Consider the following 13767-nt stretch of genomic DNA (forward strand, 5'->3'; position numbering starts at 1 on the left):
AGAAGCAAGCATCGAACAACTGTGCATTTCATTATTCTATTCTTGCTGACTTGCAACAAGCTTAAAATAAGAAGCTCAGGTGCGCTGATTTTGTTTACGGAGAGATTTGTGCTTTCGAAATCGTGAGTAGGTGCCAATGTCGGCCATTGTGGCGGCCATTGTGGCGGCCATTTTGGGATTCTAACAAGTATGTCCTTAATTGAGAGGGTCTCCAGTTAGCCTAGTGGTTAAGGCAATGGATCGCCAATCCGGAGACGGCGGGTTCGATTCCCGTTCCGGTCGAGAAAATTTTCGCGACTCCCTGGGCATAGTGTATCATTGTCCTTGCCTCACAATATACAAATTCATGCAATGGCAGGCAAAGAACGCCCTTCAATTAATAACTGTGGAAGTGCTCAAAGAACACTAAGTTGAAGCAAGGCAGGCCAAGTCCCAGTGGGGACGTAGAGCCACAAAGAAGAAGAAGAAGAAGAAGTCCTTAATTGAGATGAACTAGATAAGGGCTAAAAATCTTGTTATTAAATACAGTTTCACGAATTCATGTAAATCCTGTTCATTCATTAATATTTCTGGAGTTTTACGAATTTGTTTTAAAAGACGCAACATTAATGATAATTGCTTAGAATTAAGCCATTTACACCGATTTCACCCATTGGAAATTGTTCGTCGCTTTTGTAATGGACAATGTGGGAATGCTTGAAGGAGGATCCAAATGGATGAACGCCAAAATAGTGGACTGATGAGGATGGTGTTGGTGGTGGTGGTGAGGATGGATGATAGAGGTACTTAGGACCAAGAGGTGGGATGAAGGTGGTTAAAGTGGTGTCGATAGAGCAGCTTGGATGTTAGAACAGAGCTTAGAGCACTACCTTATTTAACGTAATAGTAGATAGTAGATGTCAACTTACTTGAGTCGGCCGGCGACGGTGGGTTTATCGTGTCCGGGCTCATGCAGTCTGTGGGCGATGGTGAGCGTTCCCGTTTCGTCGTCACCTGACTGAGTCCGAGCGAGAGGCCCGCACAGTGGCCGAGGCTGTCGGAGCGGCTGGTGAGGCTGGTCGAGTGGCCCAGGTGTCCGCCGGGGAGGCCGTCCACCGGGATGCCGTTCTCTGACAGGAATTCATCGAGATCGGCGTACTGGAAGGATGGTGGGAAAGATATGATTATTTTTAAAATATTTTTTTTTGTCTTTATGATATTTTCATAATTGTAGAATCCGAAATCACAATATATAGCCAGAGCCACAACGCGTTGGAATTCATCTTATAACTCTTGGTGATTTAGGCCAAATGCCTAATATATTAAACCCGAATTATGTCAATTTAAGTGAACCCTCAGCAATTCATAACACTTCGAGTTCATTTCCATCGAAAAGCGAAAATCACTTCGCCACTCACGTAATCGTTCAGCGTTCAATGCTGTCCGTCTGGAGCACGGCCAGACGTGAAACTACCGTTGAAAACAAACCGAGCAAAATCTCAACTACCCTTCCGTCTACCACCCAGCAGCCAAACCCAAATAAACCAATCCTGCCTTGTACAAGAGGTAGACAATTGAAGAATTGGCCAAAACGTGAAGCGTCTCAAATGATTGGTGTCCGTCGTCCGCTTTGGTCCACCATTTCGTTGTTCCGCACCAACTTTTCGGCAGTTGGTGGCGCACCTCCGAAAAAGTGAAAGTCTCCTACCGGGGGGGTTGTTCGAGAGCGAATTCGTCTGCCAGACTCAGCAGTCAATTCGGCCAAAGCTCGGCCGTCTGGATGATTGATCAGTCCACCGAATGATTGCTTCCATCATAAATTACAGACCTGGCGCAGCGCAGCAGCAGGCAGCGGGAAGGAACAATGCACCACACCGCACCGCAAGCAATTGTCCGTCCGGAGTCCGGACTGGCCGAGGCCGGAGTCGGGGTTGGGAATTCGCGCGCTGTTGATTGGATTGCATCTTCTTCGCGGGAAACCGAAAGTGAATGAAAGAAAATTTAGATGCTGGCCGGCAGCATCTCCGCGTCTCACTTATGGGTGGGATGAGATTTGGAGTCGTCTATTGGCACCTAGGAGTGTCAGAGACAATTTTATGGGTAAAATATTGAACAATCTTATGGTCAAAAGGTTGGTTTCACAACTTTTTCTTCCGGCATACGCGCTAAATGACCAGCCCACTGAAGTCTGCCATGTTTTACAAGTATAATAACATTCGCTTTTTTGTACACTTGATACAACTCGTAGTTCATATGTCAGCGCCTCACACCGTTTGTTAGTTTCCCACCGATGGTTCTCCACAGCACTTAACGCTTGTGAACAGCTAAAGCTTTTCGTACAGCCTCCTTTGACATCTACGCCTCGTGACTGTAGACTTCTGTGCTATCAGACTTGGACTGCCATGTGGCTCTTCTGTGACATGAGCGCTGCTTGGGTCCTGATCGCTTCCACGAACACATCGTGAAACTAACTAGTTACGCATTTTTAGACTTTTAACCACAAGCTCGATCCACTTGCCCCTCCGTGCACCATACGCTTGTTACGGTTCATTGAACTTTATGGCCGCATCTCGCACCAACGAACGACGTCACGCATTGCTCTCCACTACTGCTGCTGCCTGTCCCAATTGGTGGCCATCGCTCGGCTAGCACGGTGGCAGCCAGCAGCGACGGGAGCGCAATAGAAAATTATTCAATAATGAACAATCAGCCATCCCACGAGATGGGAGGTTGATTGTTCGTCGTCGTTCGATCAAGGAAATAAAACAGACGAGATGAGCTGCTGCCCATCTTACTGGAATGGTGGTGCGGTGCTGCCAAAAATTGATTGAAAGTGTCTGTCTATGCCGGGATGGGATTTGGCATGCGCTTGGAAGCGACGAACCTCGCTGATTGAGCTCTATTGTGAATGGTGCGGTGGTCTGTAATTTACTGATTGAGGGCAATATTCGGCTATAGGCTTTAATGGGATGTTAATATTGGAGCTAACAAGTAAAATTTAAACATTTAAGTTTTACTTTCCTATGTGAGCAATAAAATCGTTGAACGCTATGACTATTTGCCTTTTCTCTTCAACTTCGTAACTTAATGCCTGGAATTGGGCAATGCCTGCTTCACAATAGGTGAGACTGGGCAAGTAGACTTAAGACGAAACTGGAAGCATTTCTCCATTTTTTTGATTTTTGATTTTTTATAAAATAAATTAGAGGAAATTTAAGGTGAAGATATGACGAAATTTAAAATTTTCAAAAGCACAAATCTGTGAAACCAAATGAAGGATGGCGCTAAAAAGTTGATCGATTGGTCAGCACCAGAAGGTAACCAATCGATTAAGTTTTCAACGCAAACCTTAAGTTGGTTCTCCAGATTTGTGCTCTTGAAAATTTGAGGTGTGACTTCGTCATATCTTCACCTTAACCGGAGCCGGAGGGGTCATATATGACCCTAACTTAGAAACGACTGTATAAATGCACCCATTCGATAAAACAAAATACTGTCTTCGGCAAAGTTGTTGAAAATTGAGTCCTCTATTAGGGAAAAATAGGATATTTGTATTTGGGACTTCACTGATTAGCTAGAACATCCTGAACACCATGAAAATCGCAAAAACGAAATAATTGACATACCAGTCGTTCTAAAAGCTGAATTTGGATGTGGGTTTGGTGCATATGTATCCATTTAGCCTTTATCAAGAATATCAAAAGGTATTTTATATTCTGGGATGTTCAAGGTGTTTCAAACTGTCCGATAGTGAAGTCCTTCAAATCTACAAGAATAAATTTATGTATTTTCGCCACAATCAATAGCATTGCATAACCTACTGTGATCCGTGAAGCTCTTGACATCTACTATGTCATTTATAGACACTGTAGGGATATTCCTGGTCAGCCAAACTACCTTGGAGTTCAGGACTTCAGGTCTACACTCGTAACAGTATCCATATCTGTTATACTGAAAAACGCTGCATAATCAACTGCAGTTACTGGAACAATCTGAAGTCTACTAGCTTATTATAAACCTTTGGGACATCTAGGGTCGTCCAAATTGTTCTATAATGAAGTCCTTCAAATCTACTAGAACAACTTTATGTGTTTTCACCATATATAATAGTATTGTATAATCTGCTAGGGTCCGCGGAGCTCTTGAAATCTCAAATGTCATTCAGAGACACTACATGGATATTCCAGGTCAGCCAAACTATATTGGAGTTCAGGACTTCAGGTCTACACTCGTAACCGTATCCATATCTGTAATATAGAATAACGCTGCATAATCAACCGCAGTTACTTGAGCAATCTGAAGTCTACTTTTTTGTAATAAACCTTTGGGACATTCACGGTCGTCCAAACTGTTCTATAATTAAGTCCTTCAAATCTTTAAGAAAAACTTCATTTGTTTTCATCATAAATAATAGCAAAGAATAATCTGCTGAGATCCGTGAAGCTCTTGAAATCTCAAATGTCATTTAGAGACACTATGGGAATGTTCCTTCCAGGTCAGCCAAACTATCTATGAGTTCAGAGCTTCAGGTCTACACTCGTAACATCAGCTATATCTGACATACTGAGTAACGTTTCATAATCAATAGCAGTGACTGGACCAACCTGAGGTCTTCTATATATTATTATGAACCTTTGGGACATTGAGGGTCGTCCAAATTATCTTGAAGTTTAACTCTTGATTGTAACTGTAGTTATTCTCACAATGAACTTTGGACTATAATCTGTAATCCCCCTGGCATATCATGAGATAGTTTTGAGATATTCCAGATCAACATCACTACTCCGGAGGCCATAGCTTCAGGTCTACACTTAATAACTTTTGTCACTACGTTAAGGTGTTACATAATCCACTGTACTTACCAAAGCAGTTAGAGAAACAATGCGCGTTGTTATATGTTTTATTATGGATATTATGGGCTTCATAACAGTAGGTTAGTTGATAAAAACAACCATTGTAACTTTCAGAAGACTTGCTGGACATGATAGATTACAAACCGTAGCTTTTAATGAAAGAAGTTTCCGTTACACCCGCAGACTTTACGATCTAAACTCAAGTATAGTTTGGATGACCTAGGATATCTCGACTGATCTGATATTGTCCATTTACCTTTCAGAAGACTTACTGGACATGATAGATTACAAATCGTAGCTTTGTATAATGAAAGAAGTTACCGTTACACCCGTAGACTTTAGGATCTAAACTCAAGAACAGTTTGGATGATCTAGGATACCCCGACTGATCTGATACTGTCTATTGAATTTTCAGAAGACTTTCTGGACATGATAGATTACAAATCGTAGCTTTGTATAATGAAAGAAGTTACCTCTCTCTCTCTCTTCTTGGCGTAACGTCCTTATTGGGACAAAGCCTGCTTCTCAGCTTAGTTTTCTATGAGCACTTCCACAGTTATTAACTGAGAGCTTCCTCTGCCAATGACCATTTTGCATGTGTATATCGTGTGGCAGGCACGAAGATACTCTATGCCCAAGGAAGTCAAGGAAATTTCCTTTACGAAAAGATCCTGGACCGACCGGGAATCGAACCCGTCACCCTCAGCATGGTCATGCTGAATACCCGTGCGTTTACCGCCTCGGCTATATGGGCCCTCTAATATTAAAGAAGTTACCGTTGCACCTATAGACTTAAGGATCTAAACTCAAGAATAGTTTGGATGACCTAGGATGCCCAGAAAAAATATTCCGCATAATATTCTACCGTTTCTGTACTATTGAATACCAAAACTACAGAAAAACGCAGAAAAAACAAAACTCCAGAATACCGCTTGGAAAAATTCCGGCTTCAAAGGGTTAAATGAACTATAATTGCCGTTTCGAATTTTGAAACGATGTTGAAGTTTTGGATATTTAGTGCTATATTATAAAAATAATCGAATCGTTATTGTGAGTGTAGAATTAGCAACTAGTTAAAATACACAAAAATAAAAACAAAAAAAAAAGAATCGTTATTGTTTTCCTCCGTGTTAAGAGTTTTATAACAGCTCAAAATTGACTATCGGAAAATTATACCATTTTTTAGAATCTTTCTTACATCGTGTAGAATAGTCCGATCTTTTCCGAATTGATACCAATCATATACAACTGGTTGATCAACAAACAGTGAAAATTAGAGATTTTATTGTACATTTTTGAATTATTTACATTCATTTGACAATTTTTTGAAAAGTAAATATTTTTTTGTGTTGAAAAGGGGAATGGTCGAAGTGTGACATTTTAATAGACTTTTCAGAGAAGTGTAGATTTTCGACCTTTTGTCTTTCGAACTTTAAACTTTTATTCTTTCGACCTTTTATCCTTTATCCTTTCGACTTTTGTCTTTTGAAATTGCTTTCTTTGAACTTTTATTTTTTCGACCTTTTGTCCTTTTGACCTCTTCTACTTCTGACTTTTCATCCTTTCGACCTCTTGTTCTTTTGACTTTCTGTCGACATTTTGTCATTTCAACCTTTTGTCCTTTCGACTGTTTGTCCTTCATTCTTTTCTCTATTCGAACACTAACCTTTTTGAGCTTTTTCCCTATGGTCCTTTCGACCGTTTGTCCCTAAACTGGTTACGCCAGAATCACTCATTTTTTTCTGAAATTGCTCTGGTTGTTTCTTCCGACATGCGTCGTGGAGTGGCTAATGAAATATTTTTTTTTTTCAAGATTTTTTTCTGGGGTTCCTCGAGAGTCTAGACAATTGATCTGATCCTTCTCAGATCCTTCAAGGAGTTTCGTCTGAGATTTTTCTGAAATTATGTTACGGAGTCTTCCTAGAGTTCTTCCAGGAATGTCTTCTGGGATTCCTTCAAAAAGTTGTTTCTGAGATTTCTCAAGGAGATTGCCTGCGATTTTTCAATTTTTTTTTCTAGAATTTTTTCGTTAGGTGTTTTTGAGATGTTTTTAGAAATTCTTTTTGGAATTTTTCAGGAAGTTCAGGAGTTTATTCTTAGATTATTCATGGAGTCCTGCTTGACTATTAATCTGGACTTTCTTCTAGTTTTTTCTTTCAAGAATGTCCTCTGAGAAAAGCACAAGTAACTTTTTTGGAATTTTGATAAGTTTGTTTCGGATGTAATGCTGGAATTGCTTCAGTTATATCTTCGGAGATTTCTCCAGAGATTTGTTCTCAGCTTCTTGAAGGTTTTTTCCAAAGATTTTTTTTTGAAAAGGTCTTATGGGATTTCTGGTTTAGAAATTTATTGTAAACATTTAGGATTTCTCAAGAATGTCCTTCTGAACTCATCACGAACATCCCATCTGCTATTTTTCTTTCGAAAATCTTCCTCGTTGTGTTATTCATTACTTACTGAGCATCTTCCGTGATTTTTTGTCCAGATGAAATAACAGAAGCAATTTTAGGAGGATCAGGATAAATCCCAGAAAAAACTTTTGCAGAGAAATGAGTGTAATCAGTTTCGTACCTTTTAATTACACTCTATTTTGTTTATCCTTTGACAGATACGCGTACTTCGACTACCAGTGTCAGTTATCCACTGACTGATTGCACTCATTTGAAGAGGGTATTCTGCTTAGAGGGTTCGAAAAGTCGGTACAAAGATCTTTTGCAGAGATCTTAAAAGGAACTGCTTTGAGAATATCGGAAGGAACTTCTGGAGAAACCGCAGAAAAACTTCAGAAAAAAATACTAGAGGAATAAATTCGAAAAAAAAACCTTCGAAGAGAACACAGATCCTCTATAAAAATCTCAGTGAACAGATCTGTAGGAATCCCAGTAGGAACTCCTTAAAATATTCCATAAGTATGAATGCAAGAAAAAACAAAGAAAAATCTTCCTGGAAGACTCCCAGAAGGACCTTAACAATGAATCCCAGAAAAAGTTTAAAAAAAATCCAAAACAACTTCTAGGAGAACTACCAGAAGGAGCTGACGAAGGAGCTCTAAAGTGATTTCAGGGATTTTGTTTCATAATTTCATAAAACTTCACGCGTCACAAGAAAATATAATCAAAAAACTGCCACTTTTCCGGGGAATACAGTTGACCAGAAGATCTAAAAAAGGGTGTCCAGTCATTTGGCCGAATGCCGTTTGGCCGAATAGTGATTAAAAGAATTCAGAAGATGTTTTTGTCATTCTAACTGCCAATATGATCATCAGAAATATTTCCTTCTTTAAATCATAGGCTATTCTTTCTAGTTTTGACATTCAGAGATTAGTTGGTGTTGAAACTGCCTATATTTTATCACAGATTTTTCCTGCTTTGACTCATAGGCTGTTCTTTCAAGTTATACTGAGGCTGGGAACAGTGGTATGGTCACTTGAGTACATCTATGATGTTTCGGCCAAACGGCATTCGGCCAAATGGTATTCGGCCAATAACCCGGAACCCTAGAAAGGTGGTTAATGTAACCAAACAAACTCAAAATGACTTAAACTGATCTACCATCGAATCATGGCACGTCGAATGTTGATTTATTTTAATAAAATATTTGAAAAAAATACTTGAGAAGTTATCAAAATAAATTTAAGCAGACTCCCTTCAAATAATTTTTGCCAAAAAAGCGGATCACTTGCAAAATTTCTGATTGAATTTTTACCTATGTTTTTGGAACACTTTGAGAAGCGGACAATAAACTATACACTGGAACCTCTTTTTATGCCAGGGGCTGTGAGTCGACAAATTAAAAATATGCATAAATTTAAAAGGGCAAAAATATAGTTAATTTTCTGCATAAATTAAGTCAGGGGTTTAATGAGGAAACTTAGTTCACGAGAACAGTTCTTACTTCCGGGCATTTGAGATGAAACAAAGAGGATTTGCAGGAAGTTTACAGAGAGCCCAACAAAAGGGGGTTTTATAGGGGCTCAGGGCCATTTTTGGAGCTTTTTGAGGGCGTTCCGACGGGTTTCGTTTGTATTTCAAAGGGTTTACATTGAATTTAGGGGCGTTTAAATATTACGGGAGTTTCGGAGACGCTTCAAGGGACAATAAGGGCGATTCAGGGAGGCCTCAGGAGCCTTTAAATGGCGTTACCAGGTTTTCAGGAGCATTTCAGGAAGGTTTAACGGCGTTCTGAGAGGTTTTTTGGTAATTTGATAGCATTTCAGGGGCACTCAGGGTTGAAAGGCCCCTACTGGCATTTCAAGAACGCTTCAATGGGTCAGTAGGTCGGCTCCAGAGGCACATTCTCCTCCATTTGGACGCTTCAATGGGATTATGAAGATTTCAGGGACGTTTCCTGGTATTTCAGGAGTGCTTTTCGAGTTTGTTTCAGGGAAATTTCAGATGCCTTTCAAGGGTATTTCAAGGAGAGGTTTCAGAGACATTTCGGCATAAGGCATTTCAGAGGCGTTTCAAAGGGTTTCAGAGTGTTTCTTGAGGTCTCAAGAACATTGAAGGGGCGTTCAGGGGTACTTCAAAGGAATTGTGGGGATTTCAGGAGTATTTAAAAAGTGCAAAGCTCTGGACCCTAGCAAGTAACACCGTGAGATCTCCTGAAATGCTCCTGAAACCTCCAGGTACCCCCGAAAGTCTCCTGAAACACTCCTGGGACCTATAAGTACTCATCTGAAACCCCTTAGGACTCCCTGGAATGCACTTAAGACTAACTACAACGTCCCTGAGACCTCATGAAACACCCCTGAAATCGCCTGAAACACCCCTGAAACACCCCTGAAACTCCCTGAAGCGTATCTACTACTGGCACCCACTGGAACTCCCCTCAATCCCTTTGGAAACTTTTTAAACATCCCACAGAGCTTCTAAAATGCTACCCAAAGCGTCACATAACAACTCCTGGAACCCATTAGAAACTTGGTAGGACCTCTTGAAACGTTCTTGATACCCCGTAAAGCACTCCAGAGATCCCTGAGAATGCCCCTGATAGCCAATGAGATCACCTCAAACTCCCTGGGGCATCCTAAAATGTCCCTGAGATCCCCTGAAATGCCCAATGAGACCCTCTAAAACACCTTTGAGACTCTCTTGAATCCATCTGACATCCCTTGGGCGCCTTGAAACGCCCCTGAGACCCACCGAAACAATCCTTAGACCCATTGAAGCACCACTGAGACTCCTTGAAATCCCCCTAAAACACTCTGGGACCCATGGGACCATTGAATCGCGCTCCTGAGACCTCTGGAACCCCCTAAAACGCGCCTGTGACCACTTGAAAGGCAGAAACTCTTCTGAAATAACCTGAAGCGCCCTGGGTCCCCTTTGAAATGTCCTTGACACGCCCCTGAGACTACATCAAACGCAATTGAGACCAGCCAATAATGTAGACTCGATTGGCATCACCCAAAATAAGGAGAAAAAACTGCAGTAAGGGAGCGTATCTTATTAGGAAGAGAGAGGAGTCTGGGATTGTGTGATGAGCCATGTATCAGGAGGTATAGAAAAATATACTACGAGGAGCGGAGGAGAAATAAAAAATCGGCCAAAACATGGCCCTAAACCTAGAACCAATTATTTTGTGGTTTTGAATCGTATTTTTGTAAGAAAATTGGGAAGGTCATATTACAATTTTGCCTCAAAGTCCTGAAATAATCAAATTTTAGGGTGATGCCAAACTCTGCAGGTGTTGCAATTGGTTATCCACATGATTATCACGGGAATCTCTCCAGGAATTTCTCCTGAATTCTTCCAGGATGTCCCCCGGGAATTTCACAGAGAATTTCCTCAGGAATTATCTTCTTCAGAACATCTGAACATCTTCAGAAATTTCTCCAGGAATTCGGTCAAAACATTCTCCAGGAATACCTCCGGGAATTTCTTAAGGAATTCCTCCGGAAATGTCTCCGGGATTTTCTGCAGGAAATCTTGCAGGAATTGTTTTGGGAATTTCTTCAGGACATCTTGCAGAAAAACCTCCAGAAGTTCTTCCAGGAATTCTTCGGAAATTCCTCCCGGAATTCTCCTGAAATTCCTCCCGGAATTGCATTAGGAAATATTGCGGGATCTCAGGAAATCCTCTGGGAATTTCTCCAAGATTTCCTCTGAGAATTTCTCTAGGACTTCCTCCAGGGATTCCTCAGGAACTTTCTCTATGAATTTCTCCGAGAATTCCCTCAGCAATTCCTCTGGAAATTTCTTTAGGAAATCCTCCTTCCTGGAGGCATCGTCGGAGTAATTCCTGAAGATACAGCCGGTGGAATTCCTGAAAAAAATCCCGGAAGAAGTCCTGGAGAAACTACCGAAGGAATCACCGGAGGAATTCCTAGAGGAATTCGTGGAGAAATTCCTGGAGGAAGTCCTGGAGAAATTCCTGCAGGAAGCCCTGAAGGAATTCCCATTGGAATACCAGGAGAATTTTTGGGAGTTTTTTCTAAAGAAATTCCTGAAGAAATTTCCGGAGGAATTCTTGCAGAATCACCGGAGTAATTCATGGAAGAATTCCTGGAGGGTTTCCTGAAGAATTCCCGGAGGAGTTCTGGGAGACATTCCCGGAGATGTTCCCGGAGGAACTCCTGGAAAAAATCTCGGAGAAATTCATGGAGAAATTCTTGGAGGGTTTCCTGAAGAATTCCCGGAGGAGTTCTCGGAGACATTCCCGGAGACATTCTCGGAGATATTCCCGGAGGAACTCCTGGAAAAAATCTCGGAGAAATTCCTGGAGAAATTCTTGGAGGAATTTCTGTTGGACATCCTAGAAGAATTCACGGAGGAAATCCCGGAGGAACTCATGGAGGTATTCCTGGGGAAATTCTCAGAGGAAATCCTGGAGAAAAAAATCCGGAGAAATTCTGGAGAAACTCCCGGAGGAATTCCTGGAAAAATTTCCAAATGAATACCTGGAGAAATTACCGAGAATTCCTGAAGGAATCCCCAGAAGAAATCCCGAAGGAATTGCAAGAAATATTCCCGGTACAATTCCTTGAGGAATCCCTGAAGCAGTTACTGGAGGAATCCCCGGAAAAATTACCGGGGAATTTCCTGAAAATATTCCTGGATGAAGATCTTGTGGAACCCCCCGTGGATTTTTTGTAGAAAATCTCGGTGGAATTCCCGAAGGAATTCCTGGGAAAATTCCCGGCGGAATTCCTGGAAAAATTCTCGGAGAAATTCCCGGTGGAATTCCCGGAGGAATTCCTGGAAAAAATCCCGGAAGAATTCATGTAGAAATTCCCGGAAGAAAATCGGAACAACAGAAGCATTGTGGCAAAATTTGTCTGCATGAGGGGGTCAAAGTCAGTGTAAAAGTATTGCCTATTACACCACCGTACTCGACCGCCTACTATCCTGCCAAATAGCTCTTAGCTTGCTGAACCAGTATGCTGAAAACGAAATACTTCTTGTTCATTAGGGTGTTCATACAAGTATTTTTTGATACTAGACGGAACCTATCGAATAATATCAGAACCAAGGACACTATTTACGTCTTAATTTCTCTTCACTTTCGGAACAATGTGCAGAATTGTTTGAACGTTTTGATTGCTGCTGTCACCTATCGTCACCATTGCTGGATAGATCTCAACCTGCCGAACATTTTTTTCAGAAAACGTCATGCTTCTAGATCATAAGAGTATCGAGATATACGTGTTTAAATATTTTACACAAGGTGCCACCTAGCAAATAAATCACGCATCAAAGGCTCAACTATCCAGACAGCTTTCAGCTTGCTGAAGAACTTTGTTGAAGACGGAATTATTCTATCTTATCAGGATTCTGAGATATAGAAGTTTGAACATTGTTGACACTGGCGCCACCTAGCGGACGATTCTCGAACCAAAGGCGCCATTGCCAGATAGTTCTTAGCCAGCAGAACAACTTTGCCGAAAACGGCATTCTTCTACCTCACTTGGGTATCGAGATTTACGCATTTGAATTTTTCAGACACAAGGCGCCACCTAGCGGACAAATCCCATACCAAAAACTTTACTATCAGATAGTTCTGAGCTAGCTGAAGAACTTTGCCGAAGACAGCGTCATTCTATCTTATCAGGTTTCTGAGATATGAGGGTTTGACCATTTTTTACACTGGCGCCGCCTAGCGGCTGCATCACGAATCAAAGTCGCCGTTGCCAGTAAGTTCTTAACCTGCTGAACAAATTCGCCGAAGACACTATGCTTCTACCTCATCGGGATCTTGAGATATACGTTGTGCAAAGTATGTAGCCCTAAGACAATCCGGAATATCTCCAGAACCATGTGGACCAGGCACCCATGTCCCCGGAATCTTAAACTAGATGAGTTTTTCGTGAAGTTGTGAAAATTTCATCAAAATCCGTTCAAAAACAACAAAGTTATGACCATTTTTGTGCTTTTCCGAAGGTGGAAAATGTATGTTGGCTGGATGAAGATTAAAGTAGGTATTTTAATCGATAATAACTGTTATGCACATGGTTGAATACTTCAAGTTTCCTGCACAGATAAAAATAATGAGATTTACACATCATGTAAACTTCATTTTAGTCATGTAAACTTAGTGTTATGATGGTTTACATGATATATCATGTAATTTTGTGTTATATGTCATGTAAACCCTCAGAGTCATGCTGAATTACATGACATATAATGGAAGTTTACATGATATTTCATGAACTTTACATGATATGTCATGTAAACTTCTATGATATCCCACGCTCCAATTATGTGCATCATATGTCACAGAATGTTAAACTCTTTTTTCGATCTGTGTGATTTCCATTAAAAAACCATTGCTGCATTTCTTTCAACTCGCATAAGTAAAGAGTAAAGGGTAAGAGACGAACGAAGCAACTATGCCGAACTCTGTAAATAAGCTGTATTGTTCTATGAGTTCATCTTAACATATTCTGCTTGTATTTATTTTTATCTGATCATCAATAGTGCTTGTAGAACTGATA

At 40.8% G+C, this 13767-nt stretch overlaps 1 protein-coding gene across 14 annotated transcripts in view; it reads right to left on the reverse strand.

Annotated features, from left to right (window-relative positions):
• Nucleotides 1-13767, reverse strand: part of LOC109409964 (hepatic leukemia factor) — a 682849-nt gene that overhangs the window by 32833 nt on the left and 636249 nt on the right. For all 14 annotated transcript variants that reach the window (XM_062853779.1, XM_062853780.1, XM_062853778.1 and 11 more), the window contains one exon: nucleotides 909-1137. In XM_062853779.1, the coding sequence (XP_062709763.1) occupies nucleotides 909-1137 (229 nt within the window). The remainder of the gene's footprint in view (nucleotides 1-908; nucleotides 1138-13767) is intronic.

The sequence above is a fragment of the Aedes albopictus genome, chromosome 2 (assembly GCF_035046485.1).
Source record: "Aedes albopictus strain Foshan chromosome 2, AalbF5, whole genome shotgun sequence".
NCBI classification, from domain to species: Eukaryota; Metazoa; Arthropoda; class Insecta; order Diptera; family Culicidae; genus Aedes; species Aedes albopictus.